Source organism: Cannabis sativa, chromosome 1, assembly GCF_029168945.1.
Source record: "Cannabis sativa cultivar Pink pepper isolate KNU-18-1 chromosome 1, ASM2916894v1, whole genome shotgun sequence".
NCBI classification, from domain to species: Eukaryota; Viridiplantae; Streptophyta; class Magnoliopsida; order Rosales; family Cannabaceae; genus Cannabis; species Cannabis sativa.
In genome coordinates, this window is record NC_083601.1 from 1,118,888 (window position 1) to 1,140,368 (window position 21,481).

General features: G+C 30.7%; 2 protein-coding genes across 2 annotated transcripts; one reads left to right on the forward strand and one right to left on the reverse strand.

Annotated features, from left to right (window-relative positions):
* Positions 1-59: 59 nt before the first annotated feature.
* LOC115704757 (metacaspase-1) lies at positions 60-2,249 on the forward strand. Its single transcript, XM_030631962.2, has 5 exons — positions 60-677; positions 1,000-1,330; positions 1,443-1,563; positions 1,693-1,899; positions 2,024-2,249. The coding sequence occupies exons 1-5, from the start codon at positions 311-313 to the stop codon at positions 2,081-2,083; spliced, it is 1,086 nt and encodes a 361-aa protein (XP_030487822.1). The 5' UTR covers positions 60-310; the 3' UTR covers positions 2,084-2,249.
* A 90-nt stretch (positions 2,250-2,339) lies between these two features.
* On the reverse strand, positions 2,340-3,883 carry LOC115707426 (uncharacterized). Its single transcript, XM_030635388.2, has 2 exons — positions 2,616-3,883; positions 2,340-2,519 (listed from the first exon to the last, which is right to left on the reverse strand). The coding sequence occupies exons 1-2, from the start codon at positions 3,321-3,323 to the stop codon at positions 2,439-2,441; spliced, it is 789 nt and encodes a 262-aa protein (XP_030491248.1). The 5' UTR covers positions 3,324-3,883; the 3' UTR covers positions 2,340-2,438.
* Between the last annotated feature and the right edge of the window lie 17,598 nt (positions 3,884-21,481).

The following is a 21,481-nucleotide window of genomic DNA, read 5'->3' on the forward strand; positions in this document are numbered from 1 at the left end:
TTATTTTTAACAATTGAATAGATAACAACCCAAAATTAAGTATAATATTTTCCCGCTAGTAGTGATTTTGGCAGAGAAGAAAATTTACAGGAAGTCAAAGTCGTCGTCCTTCTTTTGCCAATGGGATTCGCCTCTTCTTCATCATCAGTTTCCTACACAACTTCCTCTACACAAACTCAAATCACAATCTCTCTACTCCTTTTCCTCCATCATATAGCTCCATTCCCCATTCCAAAATCTGCTTCATCACCCAGAAAAAAAAAATATATAACACCTTCTCGCTCGATCTGACTAATTTTCCCAAGTAACAATGTTCTTGCTCGTAGATTGCTCCAACTGCCGTACGCCGCTGCAACTTCCGCCGGGAGCCACTTCCATATGCTGCGCCTTATGCCGCGGCGTCACGCGTGTAGCTCAGCCACGCGCTGCCGCCGCCTCATCCGTCGGCCTGCATCAAAGACCTGCTCTTCCGCCGTATACGGTTCCCTCGCCGTACAATCGCGTCCCGGCGGGTACGTTGCCGTCGGCACATGGGCGGAAGCGTGCTCTGATATGCGGCGTTTCGTATAAGAACACGAAGCAAGAGCTTAAGGGGTGTATAAACGATGCTAAGTGCATGAAGTATTTGCTGATCAACAAGTTCAGCTTCCCTGAGTCCTCGATTGTCATGCTTACTGGTATAAAGAAAGAAAAAATTTCTTTGATTTCTTTTAATCTAAAGTTATTTTTATTTATTGCTGTTGATTATATATAACTTGACCATTGATGAAGTTGAAAACTCATGGAACTTATTTTGCTACTGTAATGATATGGTTAAATTTTAATTATATCATATTTTACCAATTATTTATCTCTATATCAATTCCACAAAATTTAGAAAACAAATTTGGTGTGATAGGAAGAGTTCAAAGTGGCTTAGTTTGTAAATTTTACACTTTCATGTTAGTTTGGCGAATTTCTGGTATTGATATTGGCCTGTTGTTGCAAGTAATTTTGTAGAAGAAGAAACTGATCCGTACAAACGTCCAACCAAACAGAACATGAGAATGGCCCTGTATTGGCTTGTGAAAGGTTGTCAACCAGGAGACTCTTTAGTATTCCATTTCTCTGGTCATGGATCCCAACAGAAGGACTACAACGGAGATGAGATCGACGGTTATGATGAGACGCTTTGTCCCATGGATTATGCATCTCAAGGGATGATAGTTGATGATGAAATCAATGCCACAATTGTCAAGCCTCTTCCTGCTGGTGTCAAGCTTCATGCCATTATAGACGCTTGTCATAGTGGAACTGTGCTTGATTTGCCCTTTCTATGTAGAATGGACAGGTTTGTGGGATGTTTTAGTTTGTGAAGTCTTAGATAGATTGTGCACATTTCTCCTACAGAGCTACTCAACTTTTTGTTTTTTCTTATACTTCATTCTGATCTGTAAATGTAGAAGTGGGAAGTATGCTTGGGAGGATCATCGGCCTAGAACAGGTGTTTGGAAGGGAACGAACGGCGGGGAAGTCATTTCCTTCAGTGGCTGTGATGATAATCAAACCTCAGCTGATACCTCAGTAAGTTAGAAGTTAGGACATTTTTCATGTCTATTCATCTAAAGAATGAAAGAAAAGGCTTACTTTTCTTTTGGTTTAAGTTGAAAAAAGACACAAAAGCCTTATTGTTCTTCTTATTTATGTGCACAGGCTATGTCCAAGATCACCTCAACTGGTGCCATGACTTATTCTTTCATCCAAGCCATCGAGCGTGGACATGCAACTACGTATGGGAATATGCTAAACTCAATGCGATCTACAATTAGAAACACAGCTAATGATCTTGGGGGTGGTATTGTGACATCCCTACTCACCATGCTCTTATCTGGGGGAAGCCTTTCAGGCGGGATGAGACAGGTACTACCTTAGTTATTTCATCATTTTAGTTGAATTGGTAGCTATTATTGACTAACTAAAAGAAGACAATATGTCTCTAATGATAATCCTGAATTTGAATTGGTTTTATTGTTTTATGTTGCAGGAGCCGCAGTTGACTGCCAATGTACCTTTCGACGTGTATTCAAAGACTTTCTCTATTTAAGTAGTCACAGTCAAAGTAAAATATCTCTGTTCTTTAATCTTTGCAATTGTCTTGGTTACAATTTCACACACTAATTCTTTGAGTTTATGTACAGTTCTGGAGAAAACTCAATTCATTGAAATCATGTGTTGTATATTAAATTTAAATAAAGGATTTTTTTATTGGATTTGTGTTTTGTTATAAAGAAAATATAATATTATATAAAACATCAGTAGCAACAACAAAACCAGTTCTTGCAAAAATAAATAAATAAATAAGAACAAACCAGTTACTAGTATTATTATGAGCATTTTCATTACAGCTTAGTACAATCGTCTCAGCTTAAATGTTATATAAAGAAATAATAATCTGTTCTCTACAAAGTTTTCTTCATCTTTAATAACTTGCATTGCTTCTTGTATCTTGCATTGTCCTTCAAAGCCATCTCCTGGTATAACTACACCCCACATAAGAAATTCCATTACATTATTCTCTCTTGATAAAAAGCTCTATGAGGTAAAGAAATGAGAAAGATAGAAAGCATATCATGTACCTTTTTCTCATTGTGAGAGAGTTTGTACCACATTTGACCAATTCTCTTGCTGGTTTCACCAAAAGAAGATGATTTGACCACACCCCAAGTAGCCATAACAAAGAAAGCATAAGAAGTACATGGCTTCACAGGACAACTACGCCTTCTAAACAATCTCTCAAACACATCAATCTTCTTCTCTGAATTTCTCTTCCTTGTTTTCACTTTCTCAATAGGCCTTAACAAATTCTCAGTTGAAATCCGAAGAGGATAATATTTCACTGGAGATATGACCCCACTTCTCAGCCTCGTAACAACACACTCCCTACTCTTAATCTCCTCAGACTCATCACCCTCTTCACCAAAACGGCAATTTTCATCAACTACTGGCTCTGCAAAACGACTTCGTCTCCTTAACTCTTCAGAGGCATTTGGGGTCACATAAGAAGAGAAACTCGAATCTTCAACAGAAAAATTTTCTGGGTTATATGGAACTGTCCCAGGAGAGTGAAGTGGCTGTGGCTCAACGTTCTCGTGAAAAAGTTTCTTGGCAATATTCAATTGAACCGAGAATTGCAAGTCCCCTGCATCGCCTTGAACTTGGATTGTGTCCCCATTTAAAAAACCAGATAATTGAAGAGCCATGGGAGACACTAATGGGGTTGGTGTTGATGGTGGTGGTGGTGTATTTATTGACTGGTTTAGTCCCTGTAAATCCATGTCCGCCATTAACGAATGAAGGGAAATGAGAAACCAAACAATATAAATTGAAGTTACATGAAGAAGGAAACGGGACGTAAATAAATAGAATAGTACTTCATATTAGTGGAACCGTTGCAATCTTTGAAAATCAAATGTAAACGACACTTACAATAGAGTCGTTTTGAACTTGGTTTTCAAAAGTTGCGACCACTCCATTGTCACTATCACACAACGACCGTATTCGTTTAATGCATGTTTATTTAATGAAAACTAATGTCAATCATTGCTCATTGCTAGTTTTTTTATATATGAAGTGTATGTTGGTTTAACTAGTATAAAGCTTACATTAATTCTTTTCAATCCTTGTATATGAATATTAATATAAATAGATTAGCTAATCGAGAAACACAAACAATCAAGTTAGAAAACTATATCAATGATATAACTCATCTTGACATATTGAGACGAAAAGAAAGGTAACTAGCAATTGATGTGTTTGGCTAGGGGCGAACTCACATAAAGAAAGAAGGGTCGTTGGTTGCTACTCTGTAAAAAAATGAAAATAATATATATTAATTATAACACTTTTTTTTTTATTAAAGAATTATAACACTGTTATAAATATATTTAATAATTATGTAGATGTCCAAATCTTTTATTTATTACCATTAATTATAATCAATATTCATTTTTTTCTTAGTTTTCCTTTTTCTTAGTTTCTTAATATCTCACTCTTGTATTTGTATAAATAGGGGTTCACCCCATTGGAATAAATAACTCAGAAATTCTCATTCACTTTCTCTTTCTCTCTTCATCTTCTTCTTCTTTCTTCTCATCTACTTTATATTATTTTATAACACGTTATCAGCACGAACAAGTAATAAATTTTTAAGAAATTTATAATAATGTTCTACTTGTTCAACTTCATTCCCCGAAGTGAATGTCATGATTTTAAATAATCAATGGCATTGTTTGCTACTCAAATATTTCCAGAAGAAATTGGAAACAACCAAAAGATGAGATACCACACACAATCAAAGTGCATGAAATCTATATATCATGTGTGGAATTGAATAATAGTAGTCGCGTACCTGTAGTACGGACACACTTATAATCAAGATAAAAGTATATTTGATTACTGAATAGAATGTAAATTGTACAAATTTATTGTACATTTAGAATATTTAAATATCATTCCCTAAAGAGAATGAATAGACATGAAATTCTATTTCAAAGAATATAGATTTCACATATATTGGCAATGCCAGAAGTAAATTAATATATACATATTTTATTATTTCTTGAAATCAATAGTTTCAAACTATTGTTAGTACTGGATATGTAAATATATAGTTACTATATAATTCAATTTACATATTCCTAAAAGTGGATATATAATTTACTAATATTTGTTAGTGATCCAATATAATCAAAGTGATAAAGAATCACAAAATGATTATTTGAAAAGCTTCCTGAAAAAGTCTTACATACAATTGCTACTTTGAGTAGTGAAATATCTTTGTATGTACCTAGATGTATAACTTTTATCTAGTTATGAAAGTGATAATAAATAACTTATTATATGTACTTGTTGTACATTTAAATATATAATATATCAAGTCATGATAATTAGACTGATGAATCGTCTATTAATAAATTAGACGACTTGTTAAAAAGATACCAGGAAAAATGAATGATATATTATGGTTATATCTATTTGACCATTACAATAACATGATGAAGTCGTCATGTATCTTTTAAATTATACACATGATTGAATTGATGATAGTGATTCCTGACGAAATATAAAGTTTGATAAATATAATAGTGACTCCTAAAGAGTGTATATGTTTTGGAGAATAATATAATTATATTATTCGGGTATATAAAAATGAAACTTGTAATGATTATGTTGTAATGAATTTACATTACCTTTTGAAAGTTTCATTGAAATACAAATTATAGTGAACTTGAAGTTCATGAATTGAATTATTTTGACATGATCAATCATATGCAATAAATTATTAAATGATTTGACTAAATTTTGTTGAAGAACCAGAAGATTCTTCTCATTGTTAATTTATAAAGCTCAAAAGAAGAATTTGCACATAGAAAATATTTAAATTATATTTCTTTAACAATCTTGAGTCATTGTTAGATTTTAATTGCATAGTTTCTTATCGATGTGATAAGATTTTATGATCATGCATTTACAAAATGAGTAAATTTATGTATTTCTTATTATACACGTGTGACTCATTCTTAGAAATGAATTAAGTTCATAAATATTGAACTTGAACCTGAAGTTCAATGTCATATAGTATATATGGGTTTAAATAAATATTGATTCATTGTGATATATTGAAATCCCTACAGGTGTATTAATGTTATTAGATATCACAATTTTAAAAATTCTCTCGATCAGGGGGAGAGAAGCAGTTGGGATCGATGATAATTTTTGAAAAATGATCCTTGCACAAAGTATATAAGAACGATATAGTTTAAAATGATATATACCAACTGCAAATCAATATTATTCAAAGTTGAGTTAGAATGAGTTGAAAATGCCTGAAGCGTAAATGAACAATATAGAAATTGTTAGTAAATGTTCATTTGATTTGCCCTGAAGTTGTTAAATCTAGAGGTACTCATGGAGATACCTTAATGTCATAAAGTATTAAAATGATAACCGTGATGAAAACGGTACTTGAAGAGACTCCCAAGAGAAGTTAGACATAACACATTTGATCATAATTGAATCCCTGAAGTGATTATATATAGGTACCTATAAATTAAAGAGATCTCTATAAGTTATGTCAATATGGGAGGAAATTATCATATAATTTTTGTCGACAATAAATATTGAATGTGTGCATATGCAATAAACTAACATGAGATAGCAAGGATCATGGTATTAGATTTGTCGAGAATCATCGACATATATTTTGTTTTTGGCCAAAATATTATGACGCAGTCCAGGTAAGTTTACTCACATAAAGTGAAGTAAGACCTGTAGGGTGTGCAAAGAAATATTTCTAATGAGAAATTGCATATATGTATTTGTACATAATGAATTGTTGTACAAAGTTTGCATAGACATGAGATTGATTGAAGTAAGGCTTAAATATTGAGAAAATATAATCATGATTTGATTATAGCCTGAAATATATTTTATGAGGATTTATAAGCGTCACATAAATATTGCAACAAAAGATTATTTATTTGGAGCTCCTAATATAGTGAAAATTTGAAATAAGCCTTATCTAAAAATTCTAGAAGAATTTAATACATGTCTTAAGTGATATAAATTCTAAGTCGCGCGCACTATATGACAAAGATCTTTGTATAAAATATAGACATGTAAGTAAATTATTGTTTGAAAAATACGTATGGTTGTCTATGCAGTATAAATACGTAAATTATACGTTGTGATAGACTCTTGAAGAGTTTTTGATTAATTGCAAAACAAATTTTTATTTCTTTTGTATATCGAGAAATATTAAATGTATAAAGTTTGTTCATTAGTATTGAAATCTTGAAGTACTTCATATGTATCAAGAATTATAGATATATGATCATTTGATATGGAAATTAAGATCATACAACAAGATGGAACAAATATATGGTTTTGGAGTACCATCATTGTCACAAATGAAAATTTATATTATCATTAATGTGTTATGTTCATATCTACTTGAAATGTTAAATTTTAGTATGAACAAGATTTTATATACACATGAATGATACAATTAGTTGGATAAAGACTAATGTTCCATGAACCCCTCATCTATAATTTAGAAGTCCATACATACTCTGTAAGAGTTATAGAAAATATATGATCAAAGATTATATATGGTGATATTTTAAAAGATAACAATAATCTTATGAGATCTATTATCACCAAAAGAATTATGGATCATATGTGCATGAGAGGGAGACATATTCATGTTGCACTCTTTTTCCCTTAGCTCAGGTTTTGTCCCACTGGATTTTCCTGGCAAGGTTTTTAACGAGGCAACTTGCAAATAGTTATGAATATGAAATATATATTGTACTCTTTTTTTCCTTAGCTCAGATTTTGTCCCACTGGGTTTTTCTGGCAAGGTTTTTAACGAGGGAACTATAAATCATGTTAACATACTTGCATTTTATGAAGCAAGTAGAGAATGTGTGTGAGTGAGATCATTGACATATCATATTCGGGAAACATATGGATTGCACTCAATAAAGAAGTATCAACCTAAGCAATTCTCTATGGATAATACTGCTTGCATCGGTCAACTAAAAGGAGGGTACATTGAAGGAGATAGAGTTCGAACATATTTCACCAAATTATTCTTTATACGCTTCAAGAAAATACATATCGGTGTTCAACATTTTTAATCAAGTGTCAATCTTGCAAACTTATTCACAAAGTTATTACCAACATCAACATTTGAGAAGACGGCAGACAAGATCGAAATTCGTCGATTAGAAGATCTCCACAAATGTCTAAATGAGGGGGAGTTAGTTTACACTATACTCTTTTTCTTTTGATCAAGTTTTCAACAAGATTTTTAATAAGGCAGTTATTATGGACATCCAAGGGGGAGTGTTATAAATATTAATAATTATGTGGATGTCCAAATCTTTTATTTATTACCATTAATTGTAATCAACATTCTTTTTTTTCTTAGTTTTCCTTTTTCTTAGTTTCTTAATATCTCACTCTTGTATTTGTATAAATAGGGGTTCACCCCATTGGAATAAATAACTCAGAAATTCTCATTCACTTTCTCTTTCTCTCTTCATCTTCTTCTTCTTTCTTCTCATCTACTTTATATTATTTTATATTAATTTATAACAAACACATTTTTTTCAATGGAATTATAACACATTTTAAAGCCTGTAATAAAAAGTTTTTTTTCTTTGATGACTGAAGTTAATTTACATATATGTTAAGGATAAAATTTAAATTTTAACAAGAGTTTTTTTTTAAAAAAAAAAATATGTGTATATTAATTTTTTATAAAAAATGTTCAGCTTAAAATTTGAACCCAAATTCCTTATTGTTCTAGTTTTAAATCATATTTAATACTATAAAATATAACTCATAACCATTTTTAACAAAAGAATTGGCATAGTATACGTTCTCGTTAAAACTATACTTTAAAAGCTCTAATATTTTATTCTTAAACTAATACATTTCAAAATAAAATATATATGACACTTTTATAAAAAAAAAAAAAACCCGAGAATAACCCTCACATAACACACAACCCAACTCTCTCTCTTCCTCTATCTCTCTCGCTTCTCTCTCAACCCAACCGAACCCTCAACACCCTCACCTCATCGTACGAGCCGACCCAGCCCCCTCACCCCCACACCGACCACGAGACGACCCCCTCCTCCTGTTGGGTTTTATGCCCTAAATAAAACTCATTTCAATATAATCAGATTTACTTATTAATATAGATCAGAAATAACATTTAATGTTGCATGGTTCACATGATTTATTTCATGATTATATGTACATAATGTATAAATTCATCTGAAACCCTTTTCACATACTTGATCCTGTTTATTGTGCCGTCAACACATTGGAAAGTAAACATGACTATGTGAATAAAGTTTCCTAGATTTATCGTACATGTGGTTTTACCGATATGATAATCTACAACAAGAGTTTACTTGTATTTGGAGAAATACTATGTTCTTTCCAACATTGGTTAAAGTAAAGTTCAAAGGATGCATGGAGTATGCATCGAAGTGGACCGATATTGAACTTTGACTTAGATTTATTAAACTTACCGTAATATCTATTTAAGTCAATATCGCCTAGTTGATCCTAGATCAAATGATCTTAATCCTGATATGATTAGGCTCAATCTTGAAAGGCTATTCGTGTTCTTTGATTTGTTAGTTAAGCCTACTTTTAGGTCAGGGTGATACGTACATTTTGGGAACACGTAGTGGCAACTGAGTGGGAGCGCGATCATAAACATGGAATCTATAGCTTCTATCTGGCGAATAGTAAGCAAAGGATGATCTCCTTCGAGCTTGACCAAACGAACATAAATGGTGGAGTACTCATTTCACATAAGCCGAAATATCATTTATACTATGGTCAAGTGTTTTAAGGAATAAATACATTGTAGGGTGTAACGTAATTTAATCCCTTTACAAAGGTGTATCATTCATATGTAGGATCATTGATCACATTAGGATTATAACAATGGATAACTAATGATGTGTCTATATGGTGGAACATATAGAGCATTCTATATACTGGGAGTGCAATTCTAAGTTCTATGCGTGGATTCAACGAAGAATTAATAAGTTAGTGAATTTTAGTGCTAAATTCTTGATCTACTTATTGGAAGCTCTTATATGTACCCATGGTCCCCCCACTAGTTGAGATAATATTGCTTGTAAGATTCATGTAATTGGTTTTGATTAATCAATTATAATTCTCAAATTAGACTATGTCTATTTGTGAATTTTTCACTAAGTAAGGGCGAAATTGTAAAGAAAGAGTTTATAAAGGCATATTTATTAATTATGATACTTTGTATGGTTCAATTAATAAATATGATAAATGACAATATTATTTAATAATTATTTATAGTTATTAAATAGTTAGAATTGGCATTTAAATGGTTGAATTAGGAAATCGTATTTTTGAGAAAATCGTATACAAAAGGTGTTAAAATTGCAAAATTGCAAAAAAGCAAGGCCCAATCCACTAAGTGTAGGGCCAGCCACTTTTGTAGGAAATTTAAACTGATTTTTTCATTATTTTAATGCCAAATAATTCAATCCTAACCCTAGTAGGAAATGCTATAAATAGATAGTGAAGGCTTCGTGAAAATTACACTTTTCTTCCGACTTTTCTATTCGAAAACCGAGCCTTCTCTCTCCCTATCTTTACCGACCACTCTCTCTCTCTTCTTCCTTGATAATTTCGAAATCCTTAGTGTATGAGTAGTGCCCACACACATCAAGTGATACCTCAATCATAGTGAGGAAGATCGTGAAGAAAGATCATCAAGAAAGAGCTTCGCATCAAAGATTCGTAGAAAGAGATCCGTGTTCGTATATTGATAATGCTCACAGTAAAGGAATCAAGGGCTAGATATCTGAACTAAGGAGTCATTATATTCCGCTGCACCCAATGTAAGGTTTCTTAAACTTTATATGTGTTTATTTCATCGTTTTAGAAAGTTCATATTTGTAGATGTTAATAAACATACTTGTGAGTGTATCTAAGATCCCGGTAAAATAATTTCCAATAACCGGCCTCGTAGCCATGGTAATTGATTTACTTACATGTAATTTGACTTTAAAACGATTGTTTGTATGTTCTTTGGATTGGTATCATGTCAGATTGAAAGGTTATTTGATGATTGATTGATGATTGTGAAATTTTCGTAAAAAATAATTGTTATTTCGGTTCTGGCATTATTTTTATTGGATAGTATGGAAAAAATTAAGCAAGTTAGCCTTTTACAGAACTCAATTTGGATTTTATTTGAATTAGTTATGATTTTTTGAAGATTTGACAAAATCGCATTACTGATAGCTCATGATCGCAGAACTGTCCGTACAAGCTTCGAATTTTTTTCAATTTTCTTCAATTTTTCATACTTTTTCATGGAATTAACTTCCAATTTTTTGTATGGTTTTGCCAGATATATACTATTACTATTCCTAATTCAATTTAATTATCATTTTGAATTAATTTAAATTTTTTTTAATTTAATTCAAGATATTAGTGTAATTTGAATTTGAATAGAATTAGTATTTATCTTTTTGCTTAAAAATCTATCTTATTTTTAAATTTGATTATATTTTTTTTAAATTTAAGGTCAGATATTTTAAGATATTTATAATATCTTTTAAGATATTTATAATATCTTTTAAGATATTTTAAAAATATCTTATCTTTTAAGATTTTTTAATTAAATCTTTTTAGATATTTTGACCATATTTAAATTTAAAATAAGATATTTATAATCATGTAATTTTTAAATGATATAAGATATTTTGCTAATTTTTTTTAAATTTTGTTATTTTATTTATTTAAATTAAATTTAAAATTTGAAAAAGATATTTATTTATCTTTTCTAATTTTTTATTTAATTTTTATTTATAAAATAACATTTAAAATTTAAAAGTAGTTAGCAAATTTTTTTTTGAAATGATATTTAGGTTGGTTGAAACCTAATTTTTCAAAAATTGTAGGTTTAATTTTAAATTTTAATTTTTTAAAAAATTTCGAATTTTTCAAATTTTTTTTTTAAATTTTTCGAAAAATTATTTTTTTTATTTAATTAATTATTTTCGAAATTAAATATTTAATTTAAAATTAAATAAATCCTACATCCAACTATCCAACTAACCTTTGGTATGAGTATGTGTTTTACTATGTGTAAGTTTTTTAAAACCTATTATTACTTGATCGCAAATAGCCATGGTTACTTTTTGCCAGATCTAATGATCTCGATGGCTCCCTTGGTCAAGATAATAATTTGTAAATGTATATTTACAATCTTCTTTCATCCGTGTATGACCTCACAACATGATAGGACCCATCCAAAAGTGTACTGTGTGAGCCTATGTGTTTAATTTTATTATAGATGCATATAGGTTAATGTTGCTAAATAAAATATCATAGTCATCGATAGATTTTATTTAGGCCCATTTAGTTTCGGGGTTTATTCAATTAATACGCTTGTTCTTATTAAGGTTAAATTCCTCTCTTTTGGGCCTCAGGTGAGTCGTGGGAGCCATGTATGGGTACGACATACCGAACCCAAGACTCCCCCTCACACAAACCACCCCACCGCGTGCCCATTTGCTCGATTTGAATGATCGTACTAGGTTAATTAAACTAGTTTAACCTAATAAAATTGATTAGCAACATAATTAATTTCATTTATTTTGAAATTAATTTAAGAAAAATATAGTTTAAGGAATTTTATATTCTAAGCTAAACTATATGTATTTTTTCGTATTTAATTAAATATGTAATTATAACCATCTAGATTCTTCTAACTTAATTTAAATTTTTTCATTAAATATTCCTATTTAAGTTGATATTTAGTTATCTTCAACTAACCAACTTAAATCTGAATATCTTTTGAATTCAAAATTTCAAAATTAAGTTGAGGAATTTTAGGCATTGGTTATTAAGATTCTTTAGATATTTTTTTTTTAAGTTAATATCTTTTCAAATATTAACTTAAAATGGAATATTTTCAAATTAAGTGGTTACAACTTAATTTTTGATATTTAATTAAATTTAAATTTGAAAATATTTAAGTTCTAGATTTTTCTAGTACAACTTAAATTAGATATTTTTTCAAATTTTGTGGAAAAGATACTTAGTCAAATAAGATATTTTCTAGATAGTTATTTCTAGACTACTTATTATTTCTAATATTAAATAGGAAAATATTATAAATTGTGAAATTAATTATTTATATAATTAATTTTGGTACAATTTATTTTAAGTATATTTTTCCTAGTATTAAACTAGAGATTAATAATTAAGCCTTCTCTACACTTAATTATTTATTTCTTGAATTTAATACATTTAATTAATTTGAAAATTAAATATCTAAGTTGATTTTCATCATGATACTTAAATATTTCTTTTTCATGACATTTAATTAAATAGAAAATTATTTTTAGTTGAAATTTATTTTTTCAACTAAATTTAAATAATTTTCAAAATATATTTTTTTATTGTTAATCAATTTTCGAAATCGCATTTCTTAAATGCTAGAATTTCGAATTTTATCTTGAAAAATAGATTAAGTTGTAAATTAATTATTTATTTTAATTAATTCTTGGATCAACTTAAATCAATGATTTTTTCATTTATTGATTAATTTAAAATAAATTGAATTAAAGTATATTATTAGAAATTGAATTAATTAGTCAAAGGAAAATCTAGATAGGTGATATTTTTGCTTGAAGTATTTTTCTAGTGTATTTAATTAAATAGAAAATTAATATTTAAGTTGATTTTTATCATCATACTTAAATATTTGTAATTTTTCTTATATATTTAATTAAATAGGAAAATTATATTTTTTGTTGTAAATTAATTTTATTAATTAATTTTGGGCTAACATTAAATTAGAATAATTTTTCCAGGATTTATTTTTTATTTTAATATGCATTTTTCGAAAATTGTATTCTTATATACTTTAATTTTTCGAAATGCAATATATATTTATAGAAAATTAAATTTGAGTTGTAAATTAATTTAAATTAATTTTGTAACAACTTAAATATTTTTTTCTAAATATTTATTGGAAATTATTACTAAGATGGAAATAATTCATGTTATTTTCATATCCATCTAAGTAAAATTTATAAATATTAAATTAAAATTTATATTTAGAATTTTTCATTCTAAATTGGAAATTTTAAATAAATATATATTTAAAATAAATAGATTAAATAAAGAGAATCAAAGAAAATACAACTCACTTTAAATAATGAGCTTGATTATTATTAAGATATTCGATCTCCATTGTTGGTCTTACAAAAGTTAAATGTTTTCAATATAACCTCGAGACGCGTACTTCGTCCCCCTATGGATGGTTATTCGTTGAACGCATTTAACACCGTAAGATTTCATTTGATAAGTGTTTTGTAAGTTTTCGTCTCTATTAGACTCTCCTCTACTTCGTGACTACTAGAGATAAACTTATGAAACATGAAACAATGGTGGAAGCTCATAAAATGAGAATAACCTTGACTCTCGCCTACCGGACAACGTTGGATTCTTATTTTGATCGAATAAAAGGTTGCTAGAATGGTTTCTATTTTAGATGAGCCGACAACTCTATTCAATAAATGATGCTTTGACTCTCGCCTACCGGACACCGTATCGGTTGTTGAAAACCTTGGAAATTATTTAGGATTGTATGTTTTAGTATTTTCACTAGTCATTCCTACTTGCTATATGCTTATAATTTCGAATTGTGTATGAATTTATATCAACCTTGTTATTTTCTCGTTATTAAGTTGTAGTTTAATTTCGAATCTTCATTGTTGGTCTAACTTGGCTTGTTTATCTAATGAGATAAATCCCTTTAGTGGATTTTCACCATTAGACATACATAATAGTGTTAGATTTCGAAAGATAAATATTGTACATGCGACATCTAGTTGTTCATCAATTGATGACACCTTAGACTAGTATTTTTACGATATGAAACAAGAAGATTATATAAATAAGATTACTTTGACTTTCGCTAATCGAAGCATCGTTGGATTCTTATTTTAAACGAAATTATCCTAATTCCTCTTAGCTTATTCATTTCGAATTAGCTTTCAAAACATATCATTGGATGAATGGTCTATAAATCATTTCATGTCATTTTATATGACGCATATGATTATAATCCCGAAATTCTATTCCCAATTGATATAAATCCTCAATCTTAGAAATCTCCTACTTGTATGGGCAAATCCGACTTAGAGTTTGTATTAGTAAAGGTTTGCCGGTCCAAGATAGAATTACTCATTATATTTGGTATAAATTTAAGTCTTTGACTTTAATTTTAGATTCCAAATAGAAATTTTCTTAAATTTCTAATTCCGTAATACAATACAAATACACTTTCTCAAGTGTTTAATATCCATCTTTTATTAATGGATTAAAACCGTATGGAATGTGAGTTAGGTATTCTGTGACCGTGATCCACTTTGAAGTATTCTAAGAACTCTTCGATGTAACTAAACCTATATCATCCAAAGACACTACCATTTTTTTTAATCTATGGCATTTGTATCTTGTTCATAGTGGTTTTGACAAGATCAATCTCTCGCAAAGAGTTAATATGCTCATATCCACCGAAAGTAGTTCATCTCATTCGTATGGATGTACATTCAGGTGGATATGAGTTTTTCGTTGTATTCTTAAAACGATGACTCTAGATTATACCTTATGCAAAGAAATTTGAAATGTTTGAAAAATTTCATCAATTTCTAAAGAATGGTTAAACACCATTAAGGTATGTGGTTAAAGATCTTGCGAACCGATGTGGTGGAGAAATAGTTAGTAGATATGCAGTTCAAAGATCATTACATTGATTTTTGAATTATATCCAAACTTACCTCCCTTAAATTTCGAGTTGCATGTTGATGATTAAAGTTACTAGTCGTTGCCTAAATCCTTCTATGGTAATACAATTTCGAATGATGTAATGGTTGTATACTTAATGTAAATCATTACTAGATTCATGGATGACCTAATCAAAATCTTAAGAAAAGCTAGAACTGTTAACCATGGTTTCTTAGCTATTCTAAGTGATTAGGGGTGGACCATCCCATTGTCAATAGATAAGAAAGTGTTTGTTCAAACAAATACTACTTTTCTAAGAAAATGACTAAGTCTGAAAAACAAGTAGCAAATAAAGGAGATATTTAATTCTTGATTCCAAAAGTGTTCTATCATCTTATATAACATATGATGATCCCACTGCCTCTCGTTGTCTTGTCACAACCGAAGAGATCAATACCATTTAGTTTTCTTAGACATAATTCACTTGCCTTGTCGTAAGGGGAGAGTTTCTAGGAACTCACCTTCTTATGACTTGGGAGACACTAGTGATTAAAATCCATTGTGAGTTTAAACAAGTAATGGATTGTCAAGATAAGAAACTAAGAAGAAAGCCAATAGAACTATGGTTTAATCCATTCACATGGAGTAACCTAAAGTTTTCTATTACAAGGACATAAAAGGAAATTTTAGTTAATAAGTCTATTCTATGGACTTAACAAACTTCCTGTTCCTAGCATTATAGGTTTGAGTTTATCTAAACCTATGGCTTATGGTATACCTGGTAATTACTTACTCTAATGCAAGCAACTTACTTTAGTAAAATGTCAAGCATTTTCTTTCTAATGGCAATCTATAGAAGCTTCACAACTTCTTAGGTATAGATTTTATTTATCTAAGGAAAAGTCTTAACTGTCCTTAAAAGATAAAGCCATGAAACAATTTCTTATATCAACAAGGAGTAGGTCTTAGATATGCTTTGTATGCCTTAGACCGACATCTCAAGTGAGTGGGAGTAATGAGTAGGTATCGATTAATCCAGAGAAGAACATTTGATGACAATCAAGTAAATTTTAAGATTAAGAAGAGGAACTATATGTTAGTCTACAAGGGTGTGTTTAAAACTCTTAGACTACACCATATCGCATTTCGAAATTTGCCTATGTGCTAAGTAAATCTTTCCGATAAGATGGTGGTTACTCCTGGGTGGAATAGTGATTTTGGAGAAGTGTAAAAACCTATCCGAATTCTCTAAGTCTACCGAGAGAGACCGAATGTTAAAGCCGCAGTGAAAGTTACTTATTCAGCCACGAAGGAAAGTTCTATACATCTTTGGCACCATTCCAAATTGCCTTAAACTACTAAGTGTTAATTTCCGATTAACCAAAAGTAGTTGCCAAAGGTATAGAATCCGCATCCCAAGAGAGTAGACATATGTAGAGGAATTTCACATTATCAATGATTTTGTGATTAAAGGAAGAGTAATGGTGGAGAAAAGGTTGTGGTTAATTCAACCTTTCGTATCCTATTACGAGGAGTTTACTACTACTACACTTGATTTGTATATCAAGGTGTCGAGATTATTTCGAAACGCACTTTTTGTTTTATATTAGTGCAAGTGGGAGTTTGTTGGGTTTTATGCCCTAAATAAAACTCATTTCAATATAATCGCATTTACTTATTAATATAGATCGTAAATAACATTTAATGTTGCATGGTTCACATGATTTATTTCATGATTATATGTACATAATGTATAAATTCATCTGAAACCCTTTTCACATACTTGATCCCGTTTATTCGTGCCGTCAACACATTGGAAAGTAAACATGACTATGTGAATAAAGTTTCCTAGATTTATCGTACACGTGGTTTTACCGATATGATAATCTACAACAAGAGTTTACTTGTATTTGGAGAAATACTATGTTCTTTCCAGAATATGGTTAAAGTAAAGCTCAAAGTGGATGCATGGAGTATGCATCGAAGGGACCGATATTGAACTTTGACTTAGATTTATTAAACTTACCGTAATATCTATTTAAGTCAATATCGCCTAGTTGATCCTAGATCAAATGATCTTAATCCCGATATGATTAGGCTCAATCTTGAAAGGCTATTCGTGTTCTTTGATTTGTTAGTTAAGCCTACTTTTAGGTCGTGGTGATACGTACATTTTGGGAACACTGTAGGCAATTGAGTGGGAGCGCTATCATAAACATGGAATCTATAGCTTCTATCTCTGCGAATAGTAAGCAAAGGATGATCTCCTTCGAGCTTGACCAAACGAACATAAATGGTGGAGTACTCATTTCACATAAGCTGAAATATCATTTATACGGGTCAAGTGTTTTAAGGAATAAATACATTGTAGGTGTAACGTAATTTAATCCCTTTACAAAGGTGTATCATTCATATAGAGGATCATTGATCACATTAGGATTATAACAATGGATAACTAATGATGTGTCTATATGGTGGAACATATAGAGCATTCTATATACCGGGAGTGCAATTCTAAGTTCTATGCGTGGATTCAACGAAGAATTAATAAGTTAGTGAATTTTAGTGCATAAATTTCATCTACTTATTGGAAGCCTTTCTATATAGACCCATGGTCCCCCCACTAGTTGAGATAATATTGTTTGTAAGACTCATGTAATTGGTTTTGATTAATCAATTATAATTCTCAAATTAGACTATGTCTATTTGTGAATTTTTCACTAAGTAAGGGCGAAATTGTAAAGAAAGAGTTTATAGGGGCATATTTGTTAATTATGATACTTTGTATGGTTCAATTAATAAATATGATAAATGACAATATTATTTAATAATTATTTATAGTTATTAAATAGTTAGAATTGGCATTTAAATGGTTGAATTAGGAAATCGTATTTTTGAGAAAAATCGATACAAAAGGTGTTAAAATTGCAAAATTGCAAAAAGCAAGGCCCAATCCACTAAGTGTAGGGCCAGCCACTTTTGTAGGAAATTTAAACTGATTTTTTCATTATTTTAATGCCATATAATTCAAATCTAACCCTAGTAGGAATGCTATAAATAGATAGTGAAGGCTTCAGGAAAATTACACTTTTCTTCTGACTTTTTCTATTCAGAAAAACTGAGCCTTCTCTCTCCCTATCTTTAGCTGACCACTCTCTCTCTCTTCTTCCTTGATAATTTCGAAATCCTTAGTGTATGAGTAGTGCCCACACACATCAAGTGATACCTCAATCATAGTGAGGAAGATCGTGAAGAAAGATCATCAGCAAAGGAGCTTCAGCATCAAAGATTCAGAGAAGAGATCCGTGTTCGTATATTGATAATGCTCGCTACGTAAAGGAATCAAGTGGGCTAGATATCCGAATCCAAGGAGTCATTATATTCCGCTGCACCCAATGTAAGGTTTCTTAAACTTTATATGTGTTTATTTCATCGTTTTAGAAAGTTCATATTTAGGATGTTAATAAACATACTTGTGAGTAGATCTAAGATCCTGGTAAAATAATTTCCAACACCTCCGACCGAGACGACTCTGACGGAGACCCATAGCCCCGATCTGACCGAGACGACTCCCACAGACACCCACTAACCGAACAATCTTCAATCTCAAACTTCAACCCACAACACCATCAGACCCAACCCACATAACCCATCGGACCCCAACCCACATAACCCATCGAACCATCGGACCCCCCACATAACCCATCGGACCCCAACCCACATAACCCATCGGACCCAACCCACATAACCCATCGGACCATCGGACCCCCCACATAACCCATCGGACCCCAACCCACATAACCCCACGAGACGACCATCGGACCCCAAACCACATAACCCATCGGATCCCATTGGACCCTACCCCATGTACCCCATCGGACGATCGGACGGCATCGGACCAATAGGAGGTCCGATGTCTTCAACTTCAAATCTGAAAAAACCCAAAACCGACCGAGGAAACTAACCTTCGACATATTCGCGACTGCGGGTGGTGGTCGTGCGTGGTCGGGTGGTGGTGGGTGGTCGTCGGTGGCCGGCCGTGGTCGGGCGCTGAAGCCGCTGGTGTTTGATGGGGTTGGGTCGGGCGTGGTCTAGGTTTCAGCAAGAGGGAGAGAGAGAAGTTTTGATTTTTGTTTGGGATTTATTTTTCAAATGGGAGGGGTATTATGGGGAAAAATCAAATGTAGTCTTATATGGGCAATTTTAATAGATATAGATTTAGGAAAATAATTTTAGAGTGTTTTATGGATAGTTTTTCAAATTTCCCAATTAAAATTTGAACCACTTTGTTTTTTGTTTAGTTATGTAATAATTAATATTTGGTGTCATTAAAATTGAGCTTTTTCTTTTTTTAAAATTATTAAGCTTCAGTTCTTAAATCAAATGATTGATTTTTCCAGAAGATACAATACAAATAATAATATTATTTGTAATAGAAAAACAATTATAATAGTTTTTTTTATTACATTACCTTTGGAATTATTTTTATTACAACTGATGGTTTAAAAATAAACCAAATACTATTTTTTAAAATATATATATAAATAGAGCAATAATAATTTTTGAAATTAAAAAATCATTTTAAAATTAATTTTAAGTAATTTTAAATTAGTTTTCTTTTGAAATGACTTTAAAATAATTTTTATAATATTTAAATTATTAGAACAGCATTTAATAGAAATAAGTTTGTCAACAAAATTTTAGATTGCGAGGTATTGCTAAGAAAATTTTAATCTAAGAAAATTTTAATTGGGGATTAATTGTTACAAAAAAAATTGATTTTAAAGAGGTTAGCTATATATATTTTTGAAAAAATTTATAATGCACTTCTTTAAAAGGGATGCACCGATATATTTCTATTTGTTTTAGTATCCGAAATAATTTTTTAACCAATTTTCTTTCATAGTCATGTAAATTATAGTTATTTAAGACATCCTGTAAAATTTTAACAAATTCAGAAAAGTTTAACACGCCGAAAACTACATTCAAATAGTGTGTTGCACAAGTAACTATTTTATTTTATACGCATGTAAAATAAAGAAATTTTTACACCAAAAATACAAAATGCATTCTTTATTACTGAAATACCCTCACACGGTTATTGTTACTTTTTTACTCATCAAGTTTATTTTATTACACTTTTACCACTTGCACACACATTTCATGCATCACACTTGTTGCTTACACGTCAGGGGTCTAGGATTGACTTCTATCAATCAATCTATCATTTCCCTCTCTTTTTTTCTTTTTATTTTAATTTTATTTCATTTTTTATTTTTAAAAATTAAATTCTCCATAACTGAACTCGTCTCCCTCCACGATCCAAAACCATTTTCCCCTACTTTCTTTTCTGCCATTTTTTTCCAAACTCCCATTAACCGATTTCTATAACTGTTTTCACTCTCTTTATATTGCTGTGAATCTATATATAATCATGGCTAATTAATCGTTCTTCATCCATCCCTTCTCCATGCCAAAAAAAAAAAGTTCTAAAATGGGTGTTAAATCTGTAGCTAATAGGTCTAAAGAAAAATGACAAGTTGGAGAAGCTGATGACTCCGAGTTTGCTCCTCCTTTATTGAAACGTGATCGTGGACCTACAAAGAAGAAAGCTAAAGTTGATGTTCCTCAAAAAATTTCCCCATCTTCTGATAATAAGAATGAGCAGGTTGAAGATGATTACGGGTTGGAGGTTTGTTTTCTGTTTCTTTTTAGTTTTCCCCAAAGGAAAATACCCAGTTGTAGAAGATGATGACTCCGACTTTGCTCTGCCTGTATTGAAACGGGGGTTGTGGACCTGCGAAGAAGAAATTTAAAGTTTATATTTCTTAGAAAATTTCCCCAACTTCTGAGAATAGGAAAAGGAAGGTTGAAGTTGATCATGGATGAAGACGTTTCTGGGAAAAAAGCTAATGTTGGTGCTGATGTTCGAACCGAGGTTTGTTTTCGGTTTCTTTTTGGTTTTCTCCCATATTTGAAATTTTACACCTTCTGTATGTATTTTTTTTAATATGTTTTTTATCTAGTTGTTTCCTGTCCATTTTTATATCATCAATGGGTAACAATGAGATTTATCATGGATGTTGATGTTCAAAGAGTTTTTCCTGTATTTTAGTTTGTA

Bases quoted from the DNA above. Each gene is read 5' to 3' on its own strand.
- LOC115707426 (XM_030635388.2), bottom strand. From the start codon at position 3,323: ATGGCGGACATGGATTTACAGGGACTAAACCAGTCAATAAATACACCA. The intron at 2,520-2,615 runs GTACATGATATG...TGTGGGGTGTAG, and splicing joins TCTCTCACAATGAGAAAAAG to TTATACCAGGAGATGGCTTT.
- LOC115704757 (XM_030631962.2), top strand. From the start codon at position 311: ATGTTCTTGCTCGTAGATTGCTCCAACTGCCGTACGCCGCTGCAACTT. The intron at 1,564-1,692 runs GTAAGTTAGAAG...TTATGTGCACAG, and splicing joins AAACCTCAGCTGATACCTCA to GCTATGTCCAAGATCACCTC. The intron at 1,900-2,023 runs GTACTACCTTAG...TTTATGTTGCAG, and splicing joins TTTCAGGCGGGATGAGACAG to GAGCCGCAGTTGACTGCCAA.